This window comes from Triturus cristatus, chromosome 12, assembly GCF_964204655.1.
Source record: "Triturus cristatus chromosome 12, aTriCri1.1, whole genome shotgun sequence".
In the NCBI taxonomy this organism is placed as follows: domain Eukaryota; kingdom Metazoa; phylum Chordata; class Amphibia; order Caudata; family Salamandridae; genus Triturus; species Triturus cristatus.
In genome coordinates, this window is record NC_140595.1 from 741,877,886 (window position 1) to 741,901,737 (window position 23,852).

General features: G+C 44.2%; 1 protein-coding gene across 1 annotated transcript in view; it reads right to left on the reverse strand.

The window, feature by feature from the left end:
- Positions 1 to 23,852, reverse strand: part of LOC146782648 (hydroperoxide isomerase ALOXE3-like) — a 287,130-nt gene that overhangs the window by 109,096 nt on the left and 154,182 nt on the right. Inside the window, exon 9 of the mRNA XM_085638987.1 lies at positions 13,181 to 13,267. Within this exon, the coding sequence (XP_085495113.1) occupies positions 13,181 to 13,267 (87 nt within the window). The remainder of the gene's footprint in view (positions 1 to 13,180; positions 13,268 to 23,852) is intronic.

Here is a 23,852-nt window from a genome sequence, read left to right on the forward strand (position 1 = left end):
TTTGTACGAGTGAAATGTCCAACTAACTATAACGCCCCTGAAACCTATGTTTTTTTCAGTGAATATATATCTAGATATATAAAAAATATATATACATACATCAAATTTCAGGAAGAAATTCAAGCTTAGACCTGTTATCTTTTAGCGTGTTTGCCCAGTCTTTTTGCTTTCTGATCTCCTGGTTTTGACTCTGTTTTTGTTGGTTTAGTGTCTGCGCACTTTCTCACTGCTGTTCAGTGCTACAGTGCAAGTGCTCCTACTGTAAATTAAGTTATGGGTTGATGTTTCAGTGATTGGCACGTTTGATTTACTGGCAAGTCCCTAATAAGGAGCACTGAGAGTGCCAGGGCCTGTAAATCAAATGCTACTAGTGGGCCTGTAGCAATGATTGTGCTACCCACAGAAGTAGCACTGTAAATGTATCTCAGACATGCCCCTGCAGTGTCTGCACGAAGTTTTGTCTGCCATGTTGACTTGGCAAATGAACCCACTTGCCAATCCCTAACCTTCCCTTTTATTATATGTAAGTCACCCATAATGTTGGCCCCTTGCATCCCAAGACAGCTTTAGGCAACAGACTCATCCTCGTCTTTGTGGATCACACCACCCTCTAGCCAGAGGCCATCCCTCTGAGGTTGGTGACTGCACATGCGGTGGCCAGGGCCCTGATGGGGGTTTTTACTTGTGTGGGGCTCCCCAAAGAGATAGTTTCAGAGAAAGGCACTAAATTCATGTCAGAGTGCATGAAGTTCATGTGGGATGAGTGTGATGTGACTTATAAGATCTCCACACGCTTTACCCCCCAACAAACAGGCTTACGGAGAGATTCAACAAGACCCTTACAGGCATGATAATGGGCCTACCTGAGCCCATGAGGTGTAAGTGGGGTGTCCTCCTGCTATGCCCTCTGTTTCCTTACAGGGAGGTGACACAGAAGGGGCTTGGGTTTAGCCCACTCAAGCTCCCCCATGAATTTACTGGTAGGAGACCTCTCAGCCCGGTAAGAGAGAAGTGGGAGCAAGCTCCCAGGGAAACCCCTCACAATGTGGTCAGCTACATGCTGACTCTCTGAAAGCAGATGCATCACTATGGAAAAGGCAAAAGAGAATCTTGAGGCCACTATGGTAGAGTTTCAACCCGTCTATCACAATAGACCCCACATGTACTGGGGCCAGTGTAAGAAAGGTTTTTGGGGGCAGACCGTTTGTGCTCTCCCATAAAGATACAAACACAGCAAAAAAAAAAACGCTCCCTTATTAATCAAGCCCTAACTCTGGACTCAATCAGCCTATCATTTAGGAATTCCCTCAGTAAGGGTGAACCTAGACTTAAGTAACAACACTCATCTAGTTCTATGGACATTTATAAAAATTATCATTATGGATTCACCCTTCCTCCCCGGGTGTAATGCTTCATCATTGCCCATCCCATGTTCTCCAAAGCATCCTCTAATGATGAGCACGCCCCTCATTAAAGGCTACACAGGAATCGTTAGAAGGGAACCAAGGGAAGGGAGTATCAAATAAAAATCCCTACCATCCATACCTTTCTGGTCTTTTATTGTTTGGTGGAGGAGGGATGATTAAAAAGCAATGTGGGACAATTGAGGGTCTAATATGGTGCTCATGTCCACATCAGGTCATGTTGACTTGTTTCAACCCTTAGCTGGCCCCCAACAGGTCCAGGGCTTTCTTCAGGACCGAATTGGACCCTATATGACCCTGTAATGTCTATTCATTACACATGTGTTCTGACTTCACGCTTACAATACCAGATTGCTAATTTCTGGTCTGTTCAGTCCAAATTCTTCCATCTTAGCAAAGGTTCCTACAGACAGACATTAAAACCCATGAAAAGGAAAGATAAATGTCTCAATTGACAGGGATAAGATACACATAAAATGTACACACATAGATATATTAACATAAATGTGTAGTTGCCAGAACTTTCATATATACTGCACACAATATCAGCCCCATGCATGTGCAAGCCCAACATCCAAATCATGCTTCAATTGCAAAATGCACAATATAAACTATAACGTTTAAACTCAATGAAACACATACGTCACTTTCAAAATCTAAAATAAACTTACCCTAATTATGCAAAGTTCCAAACTTATGGAGGAGCAGATAGGGAGATAGCCATAAACGGTTACAAAATTACACACGTATAGAGAATCAGTTAAGCACCCATATTGGTAAAGGGGGATTGGGTGAAACAAGGGAACAAGGGAAGCTTGGGAGTTCTGTTTCCCTTATGACTTACTTCGTCAAAGGTCACCCTCGCTGAAACACCTAATGTGTATTCACAGACCTCCTCCCGGCGTTACTGCGATTGCGGCATGTCAGTGTTCTAATAGGGTCTATGTGGAAGTGGCTCCCGACAGGTGACGTCAAGCAGAGTAATGGGCTTGGTAAATTGGCAAATGTAGTCCTAGCCTCCGCATCTGTACATTTGTGTCCATCGAGAATTTCGTATAGTCCCTGATCAGGAGAAAGTTTAATCCAAGGATTGGCAATGGGCCGGAATAGAGAGCCATTTCGTCTCGGTCGTGCATGTCAATTCTTTTATTTTTCACTTAATTTTCACTTTTTGTTCAGCAATTTCCCTACAGACGGTCCAAAAGCCAAGGAATGCCTAGTAAGTATAGGCACATCATAAATATAATAAATATATGCAGATAATAAATATAATATTTTTTCTTAGCAGTGACTGGGTTTAGCGTTCATAGAGTGACCCAGCAGATTTTACCAAAAAACACATGGAGTAAAACCTCATTCTACAAATATACCAGTAGAGGATTACTAAACATGTGTATAATATATTTATATGTTTTCACTACAATTATTAACACTCTCTCAGGGAACATTTTGCTACATAGATTGTATTTTAAACAGTATGCAGATCCATATCAATGCAATGGAAATGCTAATGTCTCAAATTTATATCGCATACCCAGGCCAACGATGCAAAAGGAGACTTGAAAATATCCCATGGCAGTGAAAACCTTATTGCACATTTGTTCCTACAAGGGGTAACTTATAGTCGTAATAATGGTTCAGCGTGGGGGCAAACTTATATTTGTAATGTAGACATGGAATATCATCATTGAGGATATCTATATGAGTTTTTAAAGGCTTCACCCACCGCTGTTCTCTTTCAAGCAGTATTTTGCTCATGCAATTTCCTGGTCGATATCTTACGTCCTCCAATATAACCCACAGTAGATCATTGTCTGTGTGTTGTTTACTGAAATAATGTTTCATTAGGCAAGTATTTGTCTTCCTACACCTAATGGTGCTCTGATGTTTATTAATTTTTAACCGCATCTTTCAGGTTGTCATGCCAAAATATTTTTTTGTCACAGGGGCATGTGATCATATATACCACGTTCTCATTGTTCCAGTTGGTATGATGTCTTAGAACCCAAGGTTGATCAGTCCCAATGTCAAGTGCTTTCTTTTGTTTGGTAAACGAGCACACTGAGCAGTTACTACTGGGGAATGTCCAGCCACTGGGGGAAGTTCCCACAATGTTCTTGTAATCTTTGAATTATTCTTCTCATTAGGGGTAGATGTGTGTACCAATTTGTCCCTTATGCTCATACTATGTTTGAAGGAAAATAGTGGCAATTTCCAATCACAACTCATCTTAGAGATTATCTGTTTCACCTTATTGGAATCCGGTGTTAATGTGGTCACACATGTTATCCTGTCCTCTGTCTCCCTGGGGTAGGTATCCAAAAGGGACTCCCTGTTGTTATTGTGGGTTCGTTTTTTTGGCTTCACGACCACCCTGGATGGATATTTACATGCCTTTAGTTTATCGGCTAATCTATCTGCTTGTTCATTATAGGTAACAGTGTCTGAGCAGTTTCGTCAAATCCGTAGAAATTGCCCGAACGGCAAATTTTCCCTCATAGATTTCGGGTGGTGGCTATCGAATCGTAGCAGACTATTTTTGTCTGTTGGTTTTTCATGTACTTTAGTGGGTATTTCATCTCCCACCGTGCTGATATTGAGGTCCAAAAAGATAATTGTTGTCTTGTCAATGTAGTGAGTGAATTGTAAATAAGGGTCCCTTGTGTTGACCCAAGCGCAAAATTCAGTTGCTAAAGTCAAATCACCTCTCCAAATCACAAGGACATCATTAATGTACCTATGCCATAGTCTGATGTTTGTTAGATAAGGTTTCAAATCATTGTAAATGTGTTCACACTTCAAATGATAGACATATAGACATGCCAGACTTGGGGTGAAGGTACTTCCCGTAGAAGTGCCCTTCACCTGATGGTATATGGTTCTCTCATATTCAAAAAAGTTGTCAGTGAGAGGTATTCTAGTGCAACCCAATACAAACTCAATCGAAGTAAAAGTACCAATAGCCGTGGCTCTGAGAAGATTCCCAATAGTAATAAGAGTTTGTTCTTGGGGTATAGATGTATATAGGGCCTCTATTTCCCTTGTCATCAAGATGTCTTCATTGGAATCAATACTTAGGGTGTTGAGAAGACAGAGCACCTCTTTTGTATCGTTCAGGAACAAGGGCATATTTTTAACTAATGGTCTTAAGAACCAGTCACAAAATTGTGACAAAGGTTCGAGAATAGAGTTGATTCATGAAACAATGAGACATCCTAGGGGGGGAGGGACTTTTTCCTATGTAATTTGGGCAGGATGTAGAACAGCGCCATTCTAGATCTTTCTGGTGTGAGGAACCTGGCTTCCTGTATGGTGATCTAGCCCATATTCAATGCTTCTTCAACCATGATTTTGATTTCATTAGTGAGACACGGGGTCAGGTCCACCTCCAAAACCTTATAACTATTTCTATCCTCCCCTGTGACAAAAAATATATTGGTATGACAACCTGAAACATTCGGCTAAGTATTAATGAACATCGAAGCACCATTAGGTGTAGGAAGACATCTACTTGCCTAATGACACAGTACCTCAGTAAACAACACACAGACTATGATCTACTGTGGGTTATATTGGAGGACATAGGATACAGACCAGCAAATGACATAAGCAAAATACTGCTCGAGAGAGAGAGAGAGAACACCGGTGGGTGAACAGTTCGAAAACTCATACAGATGGCCTGAATGATGATATTCCATGGTTACAAATATAAGTTTACCCCCACGCTGAACCAATATTATAACTATAAGTTAACCCTTGTAGTAAAAAATGTACAATAAGGTTATCACTACCACATGATATTTCAAGTCTCCTTTTGAATCTTTGGCCTGGGTATGCCATATAATTTTGAGGCATTAGAGACATTAGCATCTCAATCACAGTGATATGAATCTGCTTACGGTTTAAGCTAAAATCTCTGTAGCAAAAGGCCCCCTGAGAGAGTGTCAATTAGTGTAGTGAACACAAATAAATATAATATACACATGGTTGGTAATCCTCTACTGGTATATTTGTACAATGAGGTTTTTACTCAATGTGTTTTTGGGCAAAATCTGCTGGGTCACTCTATGAACACTAAACCCAGTCACTGGTGAGAAAAAAATATTATATTTATGATGCACATGTATTTATTATATTTATGATGTGCATATATGTAAGTAGGGATTCATTGGCTTTCAGACCGGCTGTAGGAAAATTGCTCCTTGAGAACACGGCCGGCAATTAAAACTCACCAAATTGACATGCACGGATGGGACAAAATGGCTCTCTATTCCAATCCATTGCCAATCATTGGATAAAACTCCTCCTGATGAGGGTCCATACAGAACCCTCAATGGACACAAATGTAACAATGTGGAGGCTAGGACTACATTTCCCAATTTACAAAGCCCGTCACTCCTCCCAACGTCATCGGTCGGGCGCCACTTCCACATAGACCCTATTGGAACACCCACATACAGCAACCGTGGTGACTTCCGGAGGAGGTCTGTGAATACACAGTAGGTGATTCACCGAGGGTGACCTTTGATGAAGTAAGTCATAAGGGAAATAAAACTTCTGAACTTCCCCCTTCCACCTGATCACCATTTACCAATATGGATGCTTAACTGATTCTCTATACGTGTGTTATTTTGTACCCATTTGTGGCTCTAGAGCAGAGGTCTTCAATCTGTGGGGCGTGACCCCCAGGGGGGCCCTGGATTCATGGGAAGGGGGTCACGCTCTTCATTTGCAAAAAGAAAACATCCCAGTTAATTTCGCTAGGTAAAATGTTTTTCCTGGAGTGTTATTCAGGGACTCTCCTGTTCTGGGAAATCGAAGCCAGGCAGACAGCTAAACATGCCTTTCTACCAGTGGGCTGCTGCCCTGAAAGAAATGCATATGTAAAGGATTTGCAGATTAACTCGTTGTGCACATTTGCATTTCTTTCAGGCCAGCAGCACACTGGCAAAATGGTGTTTTTAGCTGTCTGCCTGGCTTCGATTTCTCAGGAGAGCGCTGTTGCAGTTAATTGATCGAATTACTTGAAGCTCTGTGAGTGGTAGTGCACAGAGATGACAGAGCTGTGAAGTGCTTGCTTATAATTGTCATTGTATTTACATAGAGCTTACTATACCTGAGAAAGTATTGAAGGGACAGTTATGTAAACAAATTGCATTTCATAGGGTCTGGGTATTACTAAAATCTATTGGCCTCATTTACAATGAAGTGGTGTAGGGCAGCACCGCAAGTATTTCTGCTGCGTTGCCCTATGTAAAAAAGGGCAGGAATGGATTGTATTTATAAGATACGGTGAATTCCTGTCCTTTCTGCCGGCGTGCAATTTGGTGCCTAGCGCCAACGCAGGCAGCCTTCCACCATGGTGCAAGGGTGCCTGCGTTGTTGGCAGGATTGTTTTTGTGCAGGAAGGTACACTTTCCTGCGCAAAAACAAGCCATGGAGGCCTTTTCCTCTTTCCATTTGTGCTACACATAGAAAGAGGAAACAAATGAGGAGAAATAAAGATATGTGTCCTCATTACGCATTTCCTGGGGCAGTGTACAGTTTTGATGCATCCTCAGGTTTATATGTCCTTGTTAATCTAGGAATGTGTCATAACCCATGGGAAAACCCACCACAATGCTCATGAAACGCCCCCCTGATGCAGTTTAAGGCAACGCATCGACTTGCGCTGTGTTGCCTTACACCATATTCAGGGGGCCATGAAAAGCCACACAAAGTGACTTTGCGTGGCCTTGTATATATGGGTCTGCACTTTGTGCCAACAGAGCGTTATTAAAAGTAACGCACCAGCAGCGCAAGTGGCTTGTAAATAAGCCCCTATATTTTGGAAGCACCATTTTATCGTAAAAAGTTTTGCACATTTTATAGCGGTCTATCTTATACTGTGTGTAATGCAAGTATAAAATAAAGACTTACATATTCACAGTGTTTTCTGTCACAGGCTGTGACTTTATAGCACTAAAAATACTCAAGTCACTATTCTCCACTGCACCAACCACAATGTAATTCTGTTAATCTCTGGTTTCACACAGACCTTTGCAGTGCATTAACTAATAGAGGTTTCATAATGTACCATAGTGCATTTCCCACTGAGTATCAACTTTTAAAATGTATTTATTATTCATTGAAGCTGACCGTTATTTTATATGTAGCTACCTAACGGTGAAAGACCTAAAAAAGTACGTATGTTTTAATTATGATGAACGATGTTCAGCTACCTCCAGTTACATGCAGCTGTAAATGCCAAGCCGTCAGCATCCCATAATATATAGTGTGGTTTCCTCTTATGCCGTGCCATAACATTGCAGCCCATGCATTACAGCCATTGTACCAAGGGCCCCTGGAATTATGTGATTGTGTGGTCGCAGCGATTTTAGCATAATTATAGATTTGCCAAATTTGCCACATAATCCATCATCTGCCGCATAATCTGATGATTTTAACCAAAAAATGTATTCACTCAAAAAGTTGAAAAGTTACTAAAAAGCAACATCGGGTGTTGCCGCTCGGTCGAAGGCCCTTTGTAAAGCTGTACTGGTCACCTTTTTGTTGCTGATTGCTACATTTGGGTGTTAAACTGGTACTAATGACGTACAACCACAGATTGATCGTTTCTCTGGAGAACATTTATGGTTGTCAAGGATAAGGAGTACCAGGTTCTAGAAATGTTTGTCGAGAGGGGGTCCTTAAGCCTAGAAAAGTTTAATGGGTGGTCTCGGCATCAAAAAGTTTGAAGACCACCGCTCTAGAGTGTGACTATAAGGCTCCCTCTCAGCTCCTCCATAAGGTTGGAACTTCCCATAATTAGGCCAAGGATATTTTAGATTTTAAAAGTGACTTATGTGCTTCATTGAGTTTTAAACTTATCATTTATATTGTGCACTTTGCGACTGAAGCATGATTTGGATGTTGGGCTTGCACATGCATGGGGCTAATATTGTGTGCAGCATACACACGGTTTGACACGATGCAACTATAATGGTAAATTAGCTAGTTTCACATACAGATTATGTCTATATGAAAATTCTGGCACCTACACATTTAAGTTAATATATCTATGTGTGTACATGTTATGCGCATCCTTGTCAATTGTTACGTTTATCTTTTATTTTCATGGGTTTTAATGTCTTTCTGTAGGAACATTTGCTAAATCCGGACTGAACTGACCAAAAATTAGCAATCTGGCATTGTATGCGTTAAGTCAGAATGCATGTGTAGTGATAGGGACACATTTTAGGGTCATATAGGGTCTGATTCGGTTCTGAGGAAAGTCCTGGACCCCGTTGGGGGCCAGCTAAGGGCTGAAACATGTCAAACTGATCTGATGTGGACATGAGCACCATAATAGAACCTCAATTGTCCCACATTGCTTTTTAATGATCCCTGCTCCACCAAATAATAAAAGACCAGAAAGGTATAGCGGTAGGGATTTTGTTGGATACTCCCTTCCCTTGGTTACCTTCCAAAGATTCCCCCATAGCCCTGAATGAGGGTCTTGCTCACCATTAGACGATGCTTTAGCGAATGCGAGATGGCCAATGATAAAGCATGACACCAGGGAGATGTGTGAGGCCATCTGGATAATTTTTATAAATGTCCATAGAACTAGATGAGTGTTGTTGCTAGTAAGTCTAGGCTCACCCTTATTGAGAGAATTCCTATATGAAAGGGTGATTGAGTCCAGAATTGGGGCTTGATTAATAAGGGAGCATTTGTTTTTGGTGTGTTTATATAGAGTTTCAATCTGGCCAGAAGGTGTGAGTTTTGGAGCTTGTGGAGCCCAGAGCTACCCAAGACAACAGAAGAGGCCCCAAACCCATATGAGATGAAGGAGCGGAAGTTTGAATCCTCCTACCTGTGGATCTTGAGATCCCTAGGGACCCCTTAAGGGTGCTCCACATAAATTGCTTCAAACCCCACTTTGAGAAGACGGAAGTCAGTTTGCTCTTAGTGACAGAGGAAGAGGTGGAAGAGGGCCTGAACCTCTCCCTGACCTCCTGTCAAACCAGGAGCATGATGGGTCAATAGAGGGTGTTTTATCTCTCCCCTACACTGACCCCAGTTATTGGGGCAGTTTTCCTCTCTATTCTCCCTTTCTCCTGGGTTTACACATTTGTGTGCCCATGACAGACACTGGAGACAGTTCTCTTCTCACAGTCAAAAGCCGAGCTCAGGTCAACAAAACACAAATAAAGGCTCCCCTTTTTTGCCTGAGTATATTTACGCAGTATAAGACTCAGGTTCAAACTCTGGTCCACAGTACCTAAACCTTGACGGAATCCATACTGTAACTCAGAGATGACACCTGTATCCTATGCCCACAACTGCAGTCTATTTAAATTAACGTGCCCGGCCACTTTCACAAAGGGGTCCAGTAGTGATATAGGTCTGTAGCAGGCCGGGTCGTTGCGGTCGCCATTCTTAAAAATGGGGACAAGAATGAGTGAAAGCTTGTGTGCAACAGGCCTTTAAAACCAAAGTTAGAAGTGGGCCCCAGAACAGAGGGCAGGATTTATATAGATCTACTGGTATGCTGTCTGGTCCCAGTGCTTTTCCACCTATGCTTGCGTTAATGGCAGGGATCACCTTGTCCACATTAAAATCAATGCCGATTGGAAGGTAGCTTAAGGAGCCTGATCTAAGATCCTCACCAATGTGGGAGTCTACATTGTTACAATATAATCTGGAAAAGTGAGTCACCCATTGATCCTCCCCAACCGTGATTTCAATGTGGGTGAGTTTTTAGGGGCCAAGAACGGGGCGTTCACAGCCTTCCAAAAGCCTTTTATGTCCTTTGTAACAGACACTTGCTTAAGAGCCTGCCACAGTTCAGATCTTATGGCCTCTTTTCGTTCTTTGAGGGACATTATGTACGCTGCCCTAGCCCTTTTTTATAGCTTTCTAATCTATCGTAGGCTTGTGTAGAGCGGTTTTCAAGGCTGCATGCGATTTGCTACACTTGGAATCAAACCAGCCTGGCTTGCTATTAGGGTTTTTTTTGGATTCTGTTATTAAATTATTTTGAATGACCTGTGAGATTTTACAAAAAGTACTTAGAATATTAGAATCCGCAGCAGTCTCGTCAAGACAGACCTAGAAGTCTGTTTTGCAATTGGTTAAAAGTGACTTGGTTAGTTGTAAAGTATCTACTCCCATCCCATCTAATCATGTATTCGTTGGATCTATTGATGGCAACATCTTCTATAGGCTCGGTGGCCATATGTCTTTTGGATAATACTTTGGTCGGCAGATCTAGGGTAATACTAATGGGAAAGCGATCACTGAAGGTGACAGTGTGAGTTTTAAAATTAGATATTCTATCAGCGTATTTATTTTATATTAAAAGAAAGTCTATGGTTGAGCACAACCCACGACCGTTAAAAGTACTACTAAGCAGTATAGGTGGTGAGCAAAGGTCGTAGGCGAAACCCAAGTCCATGGTGTATTTAATCAGGTTTAATTGATCCCCGAATGGGGAATGCAAAAAATGAGAAATATCTATCTTGTCTTCAGATAATAAAATGCAATTTCCTCCTTCATCGTGAATACAAGGGCCTGTGTTGAAGTCCCCTCCCCAAATTATACAAAGATCTTTGTTTGTATTCCCATGGATATTATCCAAGTCCTTCTGAAGGTGCCTTAAAACTTCCTCCATTTGCAGGGCGGGAATATTATTGTAAAAGTTTAGAAGAACGGGCTTGATTAGTACCAATGTTCTGTTTTTAAAATGCTGTAGCTGTTTATACAGTAATTTGAAGAGCACTAAATTGGGTGATGTCTTCAATTATGTCACTTTAGATCTCATCAGTGACAGCATCAATTATGTCTTCTTAACATGTCATCACTGATTTCAAATGTGAGGTCATAAGCAGTGCATGTGGGGGCTCAATTTATAGTTAGCTCAGTAAACGATGACATGAATTTCAGTGTTTTTCTTCTGTGTTTTAATGTTTGTTTTCAGTTCTTTAAACACCTAACTACAATTATGGATACTGGAAAACAAAGCATCCATAACAGTGAACCACTACAAATGTCAATTTATTTTTTGTTTTTTCAGTGGATTTTTACCTTTTTTTTACCATAAGGTCATTTCTTCTTACCATACCTAACTATAATAATCATGTTAACCTTTGTTTCTTTTAGTGAATTTCTGTTTCCGTTTTTTTTTTGTCATATTCATGCAACTCCTCCACTAATCAAAGGTTGGCCCTGTGCCCAAAAACCAGGCAGGCACCCAAACCCGTGAAATGTATGGTTTTGGTATGTGATTAGCCGCAGGGCCTGGTATGCGGCCAAGGTCTGCACATGACCCTCCACAGGAAAAAAAAGGCACCATTGATTCCCTTTGGCCCTGTACGGGGGTGGTTGACTGCAGGACCTGCACCGAGACTCCCAAGGGCAGCCATCCCCCTGCGGACATCCAGCCCACATTTTTCTTTTTTTGTTTGCAGCCGCACAAGTGTTACCCCCGCAGTAATTTCACTTACTGAAACTTGTGCAGTCCCACAGTACAATGGGATTGCTTCTTGTACACTGACTCTTGGCGGAATCAGCAGTACCTCAAGTTTTTAAACAATTTCTGGACATGGGGACAGTGTCCTGTAAAGGCAGCCGTACCATTTGCTGTCATGTTGCTGCCAGCCATTCAAATTGCTCGATATTGCGGGACCAGTACTGGTTCTGTGGTACTGAAGTGGCCAATGGGAGAAAAAGGGAAAAAAGCAACCTTGGCGAATCAGAAACCCTTATTTTTTAAATGTACAGTACAGCAGGAGTCCCGTGGAACGAGCTTTCCAGATATCACTCTAATTTCAACTCCTTCATGACGACCCCAAGCTATCTTGAAACTTAAATTTATCGAAAACGGCTGAATGTATCTACACCAAATAATGAAAAATAGGCTTTCTGAGTAACGTTTTCTCTGCCAAATTTGATGTCATTTAGTTTACCATTTATTTCTGTACTGCTACCCAAAATGTCCTAAGGGAACTAACAAGGCAAAACAGTGTTGTGGGACCCCTTTTTTGGGCCCTGCTTGATGGATCACCCCAGAGCTTTCCAGGAAGGAGCTACAGTGGATGAACTTTTTGGTGAAGATTTGTCACAGGGCACCAAAGTTCTTAGCAAAACCAATAATTCTCTTCTTGTTGAAACTCTGACCCATCTATAGCCTATACAGTGCTGAAATATAGCTATATATAAAATAGAGAGAGATGTATTTTTTTTTCAATAAGGAATGACCTCATTAGAAAAGTATTACTGAGAAAACAAGCATGATCTGTAATTGTAGTCAAAGGTGGAATATTTTGACATTTCTAAAATGTTATTACTTAATTGGGATTAGATATGGCGTAGACGACTATTTCCATTTTTAACGTATACTCAGTTGCAGATTTCATGTACTTTAATTGAAATAATATTGTTTATTCCATATTGTTTTTTAATATAATTTTTATTTCAATTGTATTTCCTTAAAATTGTATTTCCTTAAAAGTGGGTTTCCGATATTTGTTTCTCATTTTTTGTTTTTTACATTTATTCATATACATCACAATAGGTCAATGCTGCTGGCTATATGGTGCTGCTCCAACAAATGATATAAGGAGCCCTCTACCACCACTTTAAAAATGGTTCCAACTTTCATTGTAAAGAACAGTTGCTACTTGATCTAAAAAATGAGCCACGTTTTCCCAGCGGAGGGTCAGTCTATTACCTTACATTTAGTATCTGCATCCAGGACTCAGATGACTCACCTCATCAAAGAGACCCCCAGGTTCAACGAGTTTTGTCTCTGCAATCATATTGGAGTGGAGTGTGGTGCGGAAATGGGGAAACAGGAGCTGTAGGAAAAGCAAAGAGGATGTTATTCACTCTGGCCAGGAAGGGTCAATTTTGAGGGGTGTGGGTGAGGAGGTTGACAATAATCACACTCTGCACACCTAGAGTGAGTCTCTGTGGTTAATTTCAATCAAATCCCCTGGGGCTTTGACACACTTCTGCCCAAGTAACTGAATCTTGAAATGCAGCTCCTCAATACTTTCCTTTTTTGGGAATCAGAGCTCACCCAAGACTCAAACACGAGGGGCTACACATTTAGTAGTGTAAGATGTGCATGTTTGAGTATGAAGGACATGCAGAGTGTAGGAGCAGATGTCAAACCCAGAGTATGAAGGGAGGTGGAAGAGAGCACAGAACATGGTAGAAAACATACTGCACATTTATATTTTGAGGTTAAAAAAAAAAGGAAGAACCAAGAATATCATACTTGTCTCTATTGTGACCCCATACTACCCCTTACGCCGCTGAAACATGCACGGTTTCAACCCCATTGAACTTATGCTGAAAGCTTGACCTTATGCTGCTCCCCACCCTTGGATTCTGCACTGCTCTTGCAACCTCCCAAACCCCAAACCTCCACACTTTCAATACCGCAGTTTGTTTTGTCTTTTGTATGGTGAAAAATTACTCCTCAAACTCCATTATTTATTTATTTATTCTGCGTTTTATATAGCGCAAACATAACCCATGGGTATTAGAGCACTTCACAATTACCTGCATCAATCATTTAGAACACAATAGAAAGAAGTAGTATCAAAAAACAGTGACAATGAGGACATTTCGTACCTGGGTACGTTAATACCAACAGTAGGACTAATTGAGTATAGTAATGTACAGCCTAAGTGCACTCATATCGATCTAGAAAGTATACCGTTATATACGTTACCGTCCTGTTGTGGCAAACGCCAGATCCAATTGACACTAACTCCCTGATCAGAGGGGAGGTCTGTTATGGTACCTCTGGGATCCTTCTGGACTAAGCTGAATGCGTACCCGAATCCATTAACTTACAAAACTGGCAGTGAATGTTTAGCACAGCGCAAACTGCCCTCAAAGTAGGAAATAGGTAGCCACTACTTACACCCATGTCCTACCATGCCTGTTTATTACTCACGCTTTTCCATTATTCAGTAGCCCGAGGGGCAAGCTATACCACTGCCGGCTCAATTTCTTACCAGACTCAAGATGGTATTGGATTTGATGCTTGAAAACTAGCCCAACCCTTGACCTCTATGTTGTTGATCTCTAGTGATTGGAGGCCTTAAGTGAACCAAATGCTCTAATTGGCTGCTAAGGTTAAAGTTTGAAATAAACATTTTTGTGAACTGAAGGGGCCCTAAATTGGCAGCCAGAAGAACTGAAAACATTTCTTTGTTAGAAATCAGCTAGCAACTGTTTGAAAGTACTTAAGTTATTTTAAGCTATAATAGGGACAACTCAAATACAACTCAAATACTTATTACAGCAGAGATTTACCAATGCTCAGGCAGCATGAATACCTCAAGAATGTGTAATCTTTCCAAATAGTCTTTTTAGTGATGATTGGTGGGAAACTGTGGCCTTTACCACACTGTTTATTATGGAGAATCGTGAATAGATTCACATCCGGATTTTTATTTTTTTAAGATATTTGGGTGAGGTGTTCCTGTTCCAAGGGCAAAAGGTTCTGGAGATTGTAATTGCTTCCTTTGCCCATTAGCAATATCTCTATCTAAATGAGTCTCTTCTATTCAGTTCTGGACGATTACCATGTAGCTGGGAAAAGCAGAAGTCACTGGTGGACACAGGGCTGTTTGGCTCAAGCAGACTATAATTGGTTTAGTTGTAGCATTCCATGCTCAATGGTGTTATTAAGCAGATTTAGATTGGGTACCAGTGGGATGAGTGAGCTTCCATAGACGTGTATTCCAATGATGTTAAGCCTGTCAGCTTTAGGGTAGTCTTCCCCCCAACGTTTTGCTGATATTGTTTTTGTTGACCTTAGGACCTTGTGAACTTTACCACTGCCAACCAGTGCTAACGTGTGTGCACCCTCTCCTTTAAACATGGTAAAATTGTCTTATGCCCAATTGGCACATTTAATTTACTTGTAAGTCCCTAGTAAAATGTTACTACATGTACCCAAGGCATGTAAATAAATGCTACTAGTGGGCCTGCACAACTTATTGTGCCACCCCTTAGGTAGCCTTTTAAACATGTCGCAAGCCTTCCATTGAAAAAAGTGAGTACAATTTTAAACCATAATTTCAACCTGGCAAAATACACCTTTTGCCAGGCCTAAACCTTCCTTTTTAATTCATATAAATCTCCCTAAGGGTAGTCCCTAAATAGCCCAAAGAGCAGGGTGCAGAGTATTTAAAAAGTTTGAACTTTTTAACTTTTACATGTCCTGGTAGTGTGAAACTCTTAAAGCCATTTTTCACTATTGCAAGGCTTACCTCTCCCACAGGATAACATTAGGCTAACTTATTACATTCAATAGGTGCTAACTTTCAATTAGAAGCCAGTGGCAATTTCAAGTTTGGTATCTAAAGAATTCTAATTTAAAACCCTTTTTAAGGGTAATGTTGTGTTTTAAGTTACAATCCTGAAAAAGCTACTTTAAGACATTTTGCTGTCCTGCCCATTTGGTGCCTGCAGCCTGTATCCTGGGCCACATGACTAGGTGTAACTGCCAGTTGGTCTTGCTCCCAGACAGTGACACAAATGGAGAATAGATGTTGGCTGGATGGGCCCTCCCTGACTTGATGAGGGGGAGGAGCTGTCACCTACCACACTTGCACATCAAAACGCCTCTGCCCGAGCACACTCACAAAGGGTTTACCATGAGTCATTTGCACTCCCAGGCAAGCTGGTGCCGGGGCAGAGAGGCTGGAAATTCAAGACACCTCTGGGGGTGGAAACCTCCAGAACCTTTTCATAGTTCAAAGCTGGCACCAAGTATGAATATTGGGCCCTCAGCTCTTCAGTCCACCTCTGGGCCTGTGGATACAACAGCTGTGCTGCTCTACTTCCAGAAGGACTGCTAAACAGCTGCCCTGGTACTCTGCTGCCCTGCTTACTTAGAAGGAAGACTGCACCCTTCATCCCAGGTTAAAGTGACTCCAAAGGTCAGCTGACTGACTTCCTGTTCAGTGATACAGGGACATAACAAGCTCTAAAGACTGCCCTGCATGTGGCCAGCTGACCTGCTGCCTGGGCCTGCCTGAGGCCTGCTGAATTCCTGATCCCTAGGAGGTGCTGTATGGGTCCTGGGCCCTTGGTGGAACATCATTTAAGCTACCTTCTCAAGAAAAGGAGAAATCCTTAAGTTTTGGGCTCTTTGTAACTTCAAATGGGCATGTTAGCACAAAGATTTTGCCACCTGCACCGCCTGCCAACGCGAAGCTCTGGACCACCCAGAGTTACACAAGATCTGCACTTCACGCTGCAGCTTCGAGAGCCCTCAATGACCACCAATTTAAACCTTCAGCAACAATTGTAAGCAACGTCCAATAGGATCTGTGTTTTACATTGATGATCATCTACGACGCCCAGGCTGCTCTTCGTGGTACAGCGATGACCATCTATGATACTCTCCCTGCCCCTCGTAGATCCCCTCCACTCCGAACATAACTGTATGTGATGGACGTTCGAAGGTAACTCTTTCAGCGGGACTAACCTGGTCCCTGTATCTGTCCGGCGCTCCATCACGGTTGGCCTTAACTTTCGACTTTTGTCGAGTCTTGTGTGTCCAGATAACCGCAAATGATGCTTTGTGCTTTTAGAAGCAATACTTACCTGAACTCTAAAATTGCATGTTTCTGGTTCTATAGTTTGGATTTTTGTTGTTTTGGTTTTAAATAATTTCTAAACTTTTTGTCTATGTTTCTAAATGGTTGTGGGATTTTTCTTGTGTTGTGTTTTCTATTTACTACTGTTTGCAGTGCTTCATAAATACTTTACACATTGCCTCTAAGTTAAACCTGATAGCTTTTGTACCACACTACTAGAGGGTTCAGCGCAGATTAATTTTCGGATTGCTTGTGCTTCACCCTGACAGAGATTGTGGTTGCTGCTTGTGTAGGGTTTCACCCACCTCAGCCAGTAACCCAATTTCCAACACATGGAATCAATATCACTGTCAGGTCAGGTGTGTCACTGAATTTCATAATAATTACGCTACTAATAATAGTCGAACAACTTGTTTTTCATACTGAGTTAATGCTGCAGAGTTTGCAATTGCCTAAGAGCTGCAACTAAAAAATGTGAGACCAATACCCAACATATCAACCCCAGCAGGATTAGTGGCTTAGCTGATTCTGTTGTGTTTGGAATTTGTAATGAGCAGTCCATACCAGATCTATCCTACAAGTTTAACTTGGAGGCATCTTGTCAATTTTCATTTGTGTTAACTGGCTCACAGGGGTGCATCTACCACTCTAGTAGGTTCATGGTGCTTTTGGGCTTTTAATATGGCATGCCACTCATAGACAGAGGGAAAGTACTTAGAGGGAAAAGTTCAGTTATTCCTTAATCCACCCTCTACCAGGCCCCTACAGCTTGATGCTCAATACCAGGAGGACTACCTACATGCATATGCCCCCCTGGACAAAGCTAAGGAGTTGGGCCTCCTGGAAGAGGATATTACCCCAGAGGAGATTCAGGCAGCGATCAGCAGTCACCTCTCTTGTAAGGCTCACAGCCGATAGATACACTGCCACATTCTATAAAGCTTACACCTCTGTCTTGATTGAGCCCTTAGTGAAAGTATTTAATTCCCTTTTGGTTTCTTGTATAGTCACAGATTATTCTCCTTCTCAAACCAGGCAAACCAGCCACTCAATGCCCCTCCTTTAGACCCATAGTGCAGCTGAACTGCAACGTGAAGCTATTTGATTCAATCCTTGTAGCCTGTCTGCATCATGTATGGCCTTCTCTTATCACAGCAACCCAATCTGGCTTCATCTACAACCAGCAGGCTAAAGATAATACACAACTGGCAGTGGCCCTCATGGAGGCGGCTGAATGGCGGAAGCAGCCAATGCCCGTTCTCTCTCTCGATGCTGAGAAGGCTTTTGATAGGGTCGATTAGAATTACCTCTATAGGGGTCTAGATAGAATGCACCTGGGGCCTAAAATGAAAGTGTTTTTTTTCATGCCAACCCTCGGACACCTATTGCTAAACTCAAAATCAACACCTCTTTTATCCCAACAATCAGGCTTACCTGGGGGACACGGCAGGGATGCCCCTTGTCACCCCTGATTTTTGCCCTCATGATGGAGTCTCTAGTGACCACAATCCAATCCAACCCTGCAATACATGGCATGACAGTAAGCATAATTTGACTCTTTTTGCTGATGACATACTTTGTTTCATTACTGACCCAGACACTACTCTCCCGGCACTGATGAGGCAGATAAACTCCTTCTCCCAAGAGTCAGACTTCAAAATCACTTCTGAAAATCGTGGGGCATGGGAGTGGCAGACCCCATGAATAGCCTCAAGGACCCTCTCCAGAGAAGCGGTTTCTAGTGGAAAACATCAGCCATTGCCTACCTGGTGATTCAACCTCTACCCAGTACTAGAGACATATACACTAGCAACATCCCCCCTCTCCTCACTTTCCTCTTCAAGTACCTTAACCCTTGTGGGAAGTTAGAGCTCTCTTGGCTGGGCAGGCTTAATAGCCTGAAAATGAACTTCATTCCCCTTCTTCTATGTGTCCTACAGGCCCTCCCTCTGGTCATTCCCAATGCGACCCATTTGCAGAGTCACACTAAAATGCTCAACTTTCTGTGGGGTGGTAATTCCTCGAGAGTAGCAACAGCATTCATGTGCAAACCAGTTGCAGAGGGTGGTCTGGCCTTCCCAGATGTTTCAACTTACACTTTAGCTGGAGAACTCCGTCCCCCCCTTGATTGGAATCATGATCCCAATGGCAAATCCTAGGCCCAGGTGGAGAAGACTTTCTTCCCCTCACATTTATTGAGTCTTGCTACAAATCTCGGAGTGGACTGAGGATCGCCAGCTACTGCCTTCGACAGCTACGCTGTTAGCTTACTGGAGAGAGGTGCAACAGTGTAGGGCATTACATGTCTATCCATTCCAGCGTACCCCCTGACAAGATAAGATGAACGGGTGGTGGTGAGGGACAGCACAGATGGTAGTGGCGTAACAATAGCTCCAGGGGGCCCCCTGCGGCAATGTGCACAGGCAGGCCTGAGGGCTCATCACTGGGTCCGGAGCATGGTGGCCCCCCTTCATTCACTTTGCAGGGCCCCCCTCAAGCTTCATTACACCAGTGACAGATGGGTGCCAAAGCTGAGCACGCACAGACACGAGCAGGAAACATGTACATCAGGACATGAGCCGAGGCAGGAAACAATAAAATAAAGTTCTCCTAAACAACAGATAAAACAATCAAAGCGTAAGGAAACTGTACTTGGCCAGTGCTCCTCAGTTAAGAAGGGAAGTGACGTGTTGGCTGAGCCAACCAGCTAGGAGGCAACAAAGAAGAGCGAGACTGGAGTCAACCTATGGTAAGCAGCAGGTGGGACCAAAGTCCTTTTATTGGATACAGCAGGGCTTGCGGACAGTGCATGTGCGCTGCCTAGGCTCAACCTTAAAAAGCTCTATGAAGGGATTAGAACTGACCATGAGGGCATGGAATTGTTTGCTGCCTTCACAAAAAAGTTTAATTATCTTATGCCTGAGCTGAAGTTCCCCATTTTATCGCCGTATGAAAACAGCATCAAAACGTCCATGTGCAGCAAAGAGAGTACGGCTGTTTGCCATCTTTATAGCACTTTGACACCCATTGGCATGCCTTTTGAGGGCTTTTTGTTCTGGTGGGACAGGAGGAGGCAATAAATGAAGAGAGAGGAAGTGGGGCTGTACAGAGCAAGCAACATTGGGTGAGGGGCAAATCGGACAAGCAACAATGGAGGACTAGGGTGGAGGCAGAGCAACCAACAATGCGGGGGTGTAGAAGGATCGGGCGGTAAAAGGAATAAAAAATACCTCTGAAAGCAGCGAGTAGTGTCAGGACACTGGGCGAGGGAAGCAGTGTTTGGGCTTTGCTCCAGGGTAGGGGGAAACACATAAAGAAGAAGTAAAACCAGCTCTTACTTGCCAAAGAGTAGCAAGGAAGTTAGAATGTTGATGAAGCCAACAAATAGTAAGCAATGGATGGGCTCTCAGACCCCTTAGTAAACAAAATGTCTCGCAAATGACAACACATGCACTTACTCAGGTGAGACCTAAAGTGTAGCGTGAGGGCAGTAATAAACAGGGGAAAGGGGAAACTATCAAAGAGGCAAAGGTGCCCATCAAACATATTAAAGGGCATTAAACAAACAACGGTGCCCCCCAAAACATGTGTGTCCTACCTGAGGGGAAACACCCTTTAGCTCGCATGACCTTTAACACACATTCTTTACCATGCAGGTAAGTACCTACCAGGAAAGTTTTTGTAACTTTACCACGCAGTATTTTACCTTGAAGGGGTGGGTAAAGGTCAGAAAGTTCATTGAAACTTGAGGGTTAAAGTGGTTAGTAAAGGTAATGGGAGGCTGGGGATGATGAGGGTGCAGTAGGGGGTAGTGGTAAAGAGAGATGAGAGCGATTTGGGGGTTGAGGGGTGAGTAGCGGTAAAGGGAGGTGAGGGTGACTTGAAGATTCAGTGGTGAGTGGAGGTAAAGTGAGGTTAGGGTGACTTAAATCAATCAATCAGGGTATTTGTAAAGCGCACTACTCACCCGTGAGGGTCTCAAGGTGCTGGGGGTGGGGGGGAGCAGCTCCGGTTCCATCGAAGAGCCAGGTCTTGAGGTTCTTCCTGAATGTGTGGAGGGTGGGGGAGTGTCTGATGTTCACAGCGAGCTCGTTCCAGGCTTTAGCTTAGCTGTGACATAGGAGAAAGCTCTTCCTCCTGCTCTGGCTCTGCGGATGCGTGGGGTCTCTGCAAAGGTGAGGTCTGCAGAGCGAAGGTTCCACTTGGGTGGGTGGAAGGAGACTCTCTCGTTGAGGTATTTGGGTCCGATGTTGTGGAGGGATTTGTGGGTGTGGGTGAGCAGTTTGAAGGTAACTCACTTCTCTACTGGGAGCCAGTGGAGGTCGCGTAGGTGTTAGGTCATGTGTTCATGCCATGTTGTTCCTAGGACGAGTCTGGCTGCGGTGTTCTGGATGGTCTGTAGCCTGTGTAGGAGAGTTCTGTTGATTCCGGCGTAGAGGGTGTTGCCGTGTTCTAATCTGCTGGCTATGAGTGCGTGGATGACGGTTTTTCTGCTTTCTGGGGGTATCCATTTGAAAGTCTTGCGTAGGATCAAAAAGGCAGTTGAAGCTGGTGGAGGAGATGGAGATGATTTGGTGGGTCATGGTGAGGGAGGAGTCGAGGATGATGCCAAGGTTCCGTGCGTGGTCCGTCAGGGTGGGCGGACTCCCGAGGACGGAGGGCCACCAGGTGTTGTCTGAGGTGGAGGTGGAGGGTCCGAGGATGAGGGCCTCGGTCTTCTCCGAGTTGAGCTTCAGGCAGCTGCTTTTCATCTAGGTGGCTATGTCTCTCATTCCATCCTGGAAGCAGAGTCTGGTGTCTTCAGGGTTCTTCGTGAGGGAGATGATGAGCTGGGTGTTGTCGGCGTAAGATACTATGCTGAGCCCGTGTTTTCTGAAGATGGCGGCGAGGGGGAGCCATGTAGATGTTGAAAAGCGTGGGGCTGAGCGATGATCCTTGGGGAACTCCACAGTTGATCTGTGTGGGTTCGGAGAGGAAGGGAGAGAGTCTGATCCTCTGGGTTCTGCCGGAGAGAAATAAACGCATCCAGGAGAGAGCGTTTCCTCGTGTTCCTGCGTTGTGGAGTCTGGCTGCAAGAGTGCGATGTGAGACGGTGTTGAAGGCTGCGGAGAGGTCTAGCAGGATGAGGGCTGAGGTGTGCCCCTGGTCTAGTAGCATGCGGATGTCGCCGGTGGCGGCGAGGAGGGCCGTCTCTGTGCTGTGGTTGCTGCGAAATCCGGACTGGGAGGCATCTAGGATGGAGTTTTCCTCTATGAAGGCGGTCAGCTGGGTGTTTACGAGTCTCTTGGTGACTTTGACAGTGAAGAGAAGGAGAGAGATGGGCCAGTAGTTTTTCAGGTCTGTCGGGTCGGCCGTGGGCTTCTTGAGGAGAGGTTTGACCTCTGCCCGCTTCCAGTTGTCGGGGAAAATGCCAGACTCAAAAGAGGCATTGATGGTGCGCCATAGTTCGGATGCGATGGCAGCGGCGGCCCTGTGGTAGATGTGCGGTGGGCAGGGGTCCGTGGGGGCTCCTGAGTGGGTGTTCTTCATGGTCACAGTGGTGAGTTAAACGGTGGCAGGATTCCAGGTGGTGATGATCGGCTCTTTGTCGGTGGTGGTGGGGCGTGGGGTGGTGTCCGGCGTCTCTTCGCTAAAGTTGTCGTAGAGGGCCTTGATTTTCAGATGGAAGTAGGGGCTGAGCTTTTTGTAGAGTTCCTGAGATGGTGTGATGTCTGTGGCTTCGCTGGGGGGTTTGGTAAATTCCTCTATGACGTTGAAGAGTTCTTTGGCATTGGTTGCGTTACTGTGGATTTTGTTCCTGATGAAAGCCCTCTTGGTGTCTCTTACACACTGGTGGTAATCCTTCTGGGCGTTCCAGTAGCTGTTCCGGTCATCTGTGGTTTTCCGGTTTCACCAGGTTTTCTCGAGGCGTCTGCAGGAGCACATGGCTGCCTGGAGATCGGTGAACCACGCTGGTTTCGAGGGGCGTTGGTTGCCAGGTGGCAGAGGGGTGTGAGCTTGTCCGCACAGCTGAAGATCCAGCGGTGAAGTCCCTGGGCTGCGGAGTTGGCGTCGGTCGTGGTGCACGGAGGGTCTAGGAGGAGGGTGGCATTGAGGTGCTCCTCTGTGATCTTGCACGAGTTCCTTCGAGGCGGGCGTGGGGGAGTTTGGGACCAGGGGATGCGTTGAAGGTGAAGTGTACGCAGAGGTGGTCTGTCCAGGGGGGCTGTGAGGTGTGGCTGAAATGGATGTCTGTCCCTCCTGGAAAAATGGGGTTGAGGATGTGTCCAGCTCTTTGCGTGGGGGTGGTGATGAGCTGCTTCAGTCCTAGGTTGGAGAGGCTGTCGAGGAGGGTGATGGAGTCGGGTTCGCTGCGGTTGTCGATGTGGAAATTGAGGTCTCTGAGTAGAATGTAGTCCGTGGAAGCAATGGCGTGGGGTGCGACGAGGTCTGCGATGGTGATTGCGGACTGGGTGCATGTCCCGGGGGGGTCTGATAGCGTGGTCCTGGGTTCGATCTGGATCTGGAAGTGGATGTGTTCTGTGTTGGAGTAATGGTCGCTCGTGTTGAAGGTGGAGAGTCGAAGGGAGGTCTTTTGAGCGATGGCGAGTCCTCCTACTGTGCGGTGGGGGCGGTCCCTTCTCTGGATCTTGTATCCGTCTGGGATGGCGGTGGCGATGTCGTGGCGGAGGTGGCTTCTGTCCAGGTTTCGGTGAGGAAGACGACGTCGGTGAGAGGGTGTCAAGCAGTTCCCAGATTTCTATGGTGTGTCTGTGTTGGGAGCCTACGTTGAGGAGGATGCATGTAAGGGCTCCGGTGGTGCGGGCATCCAGTG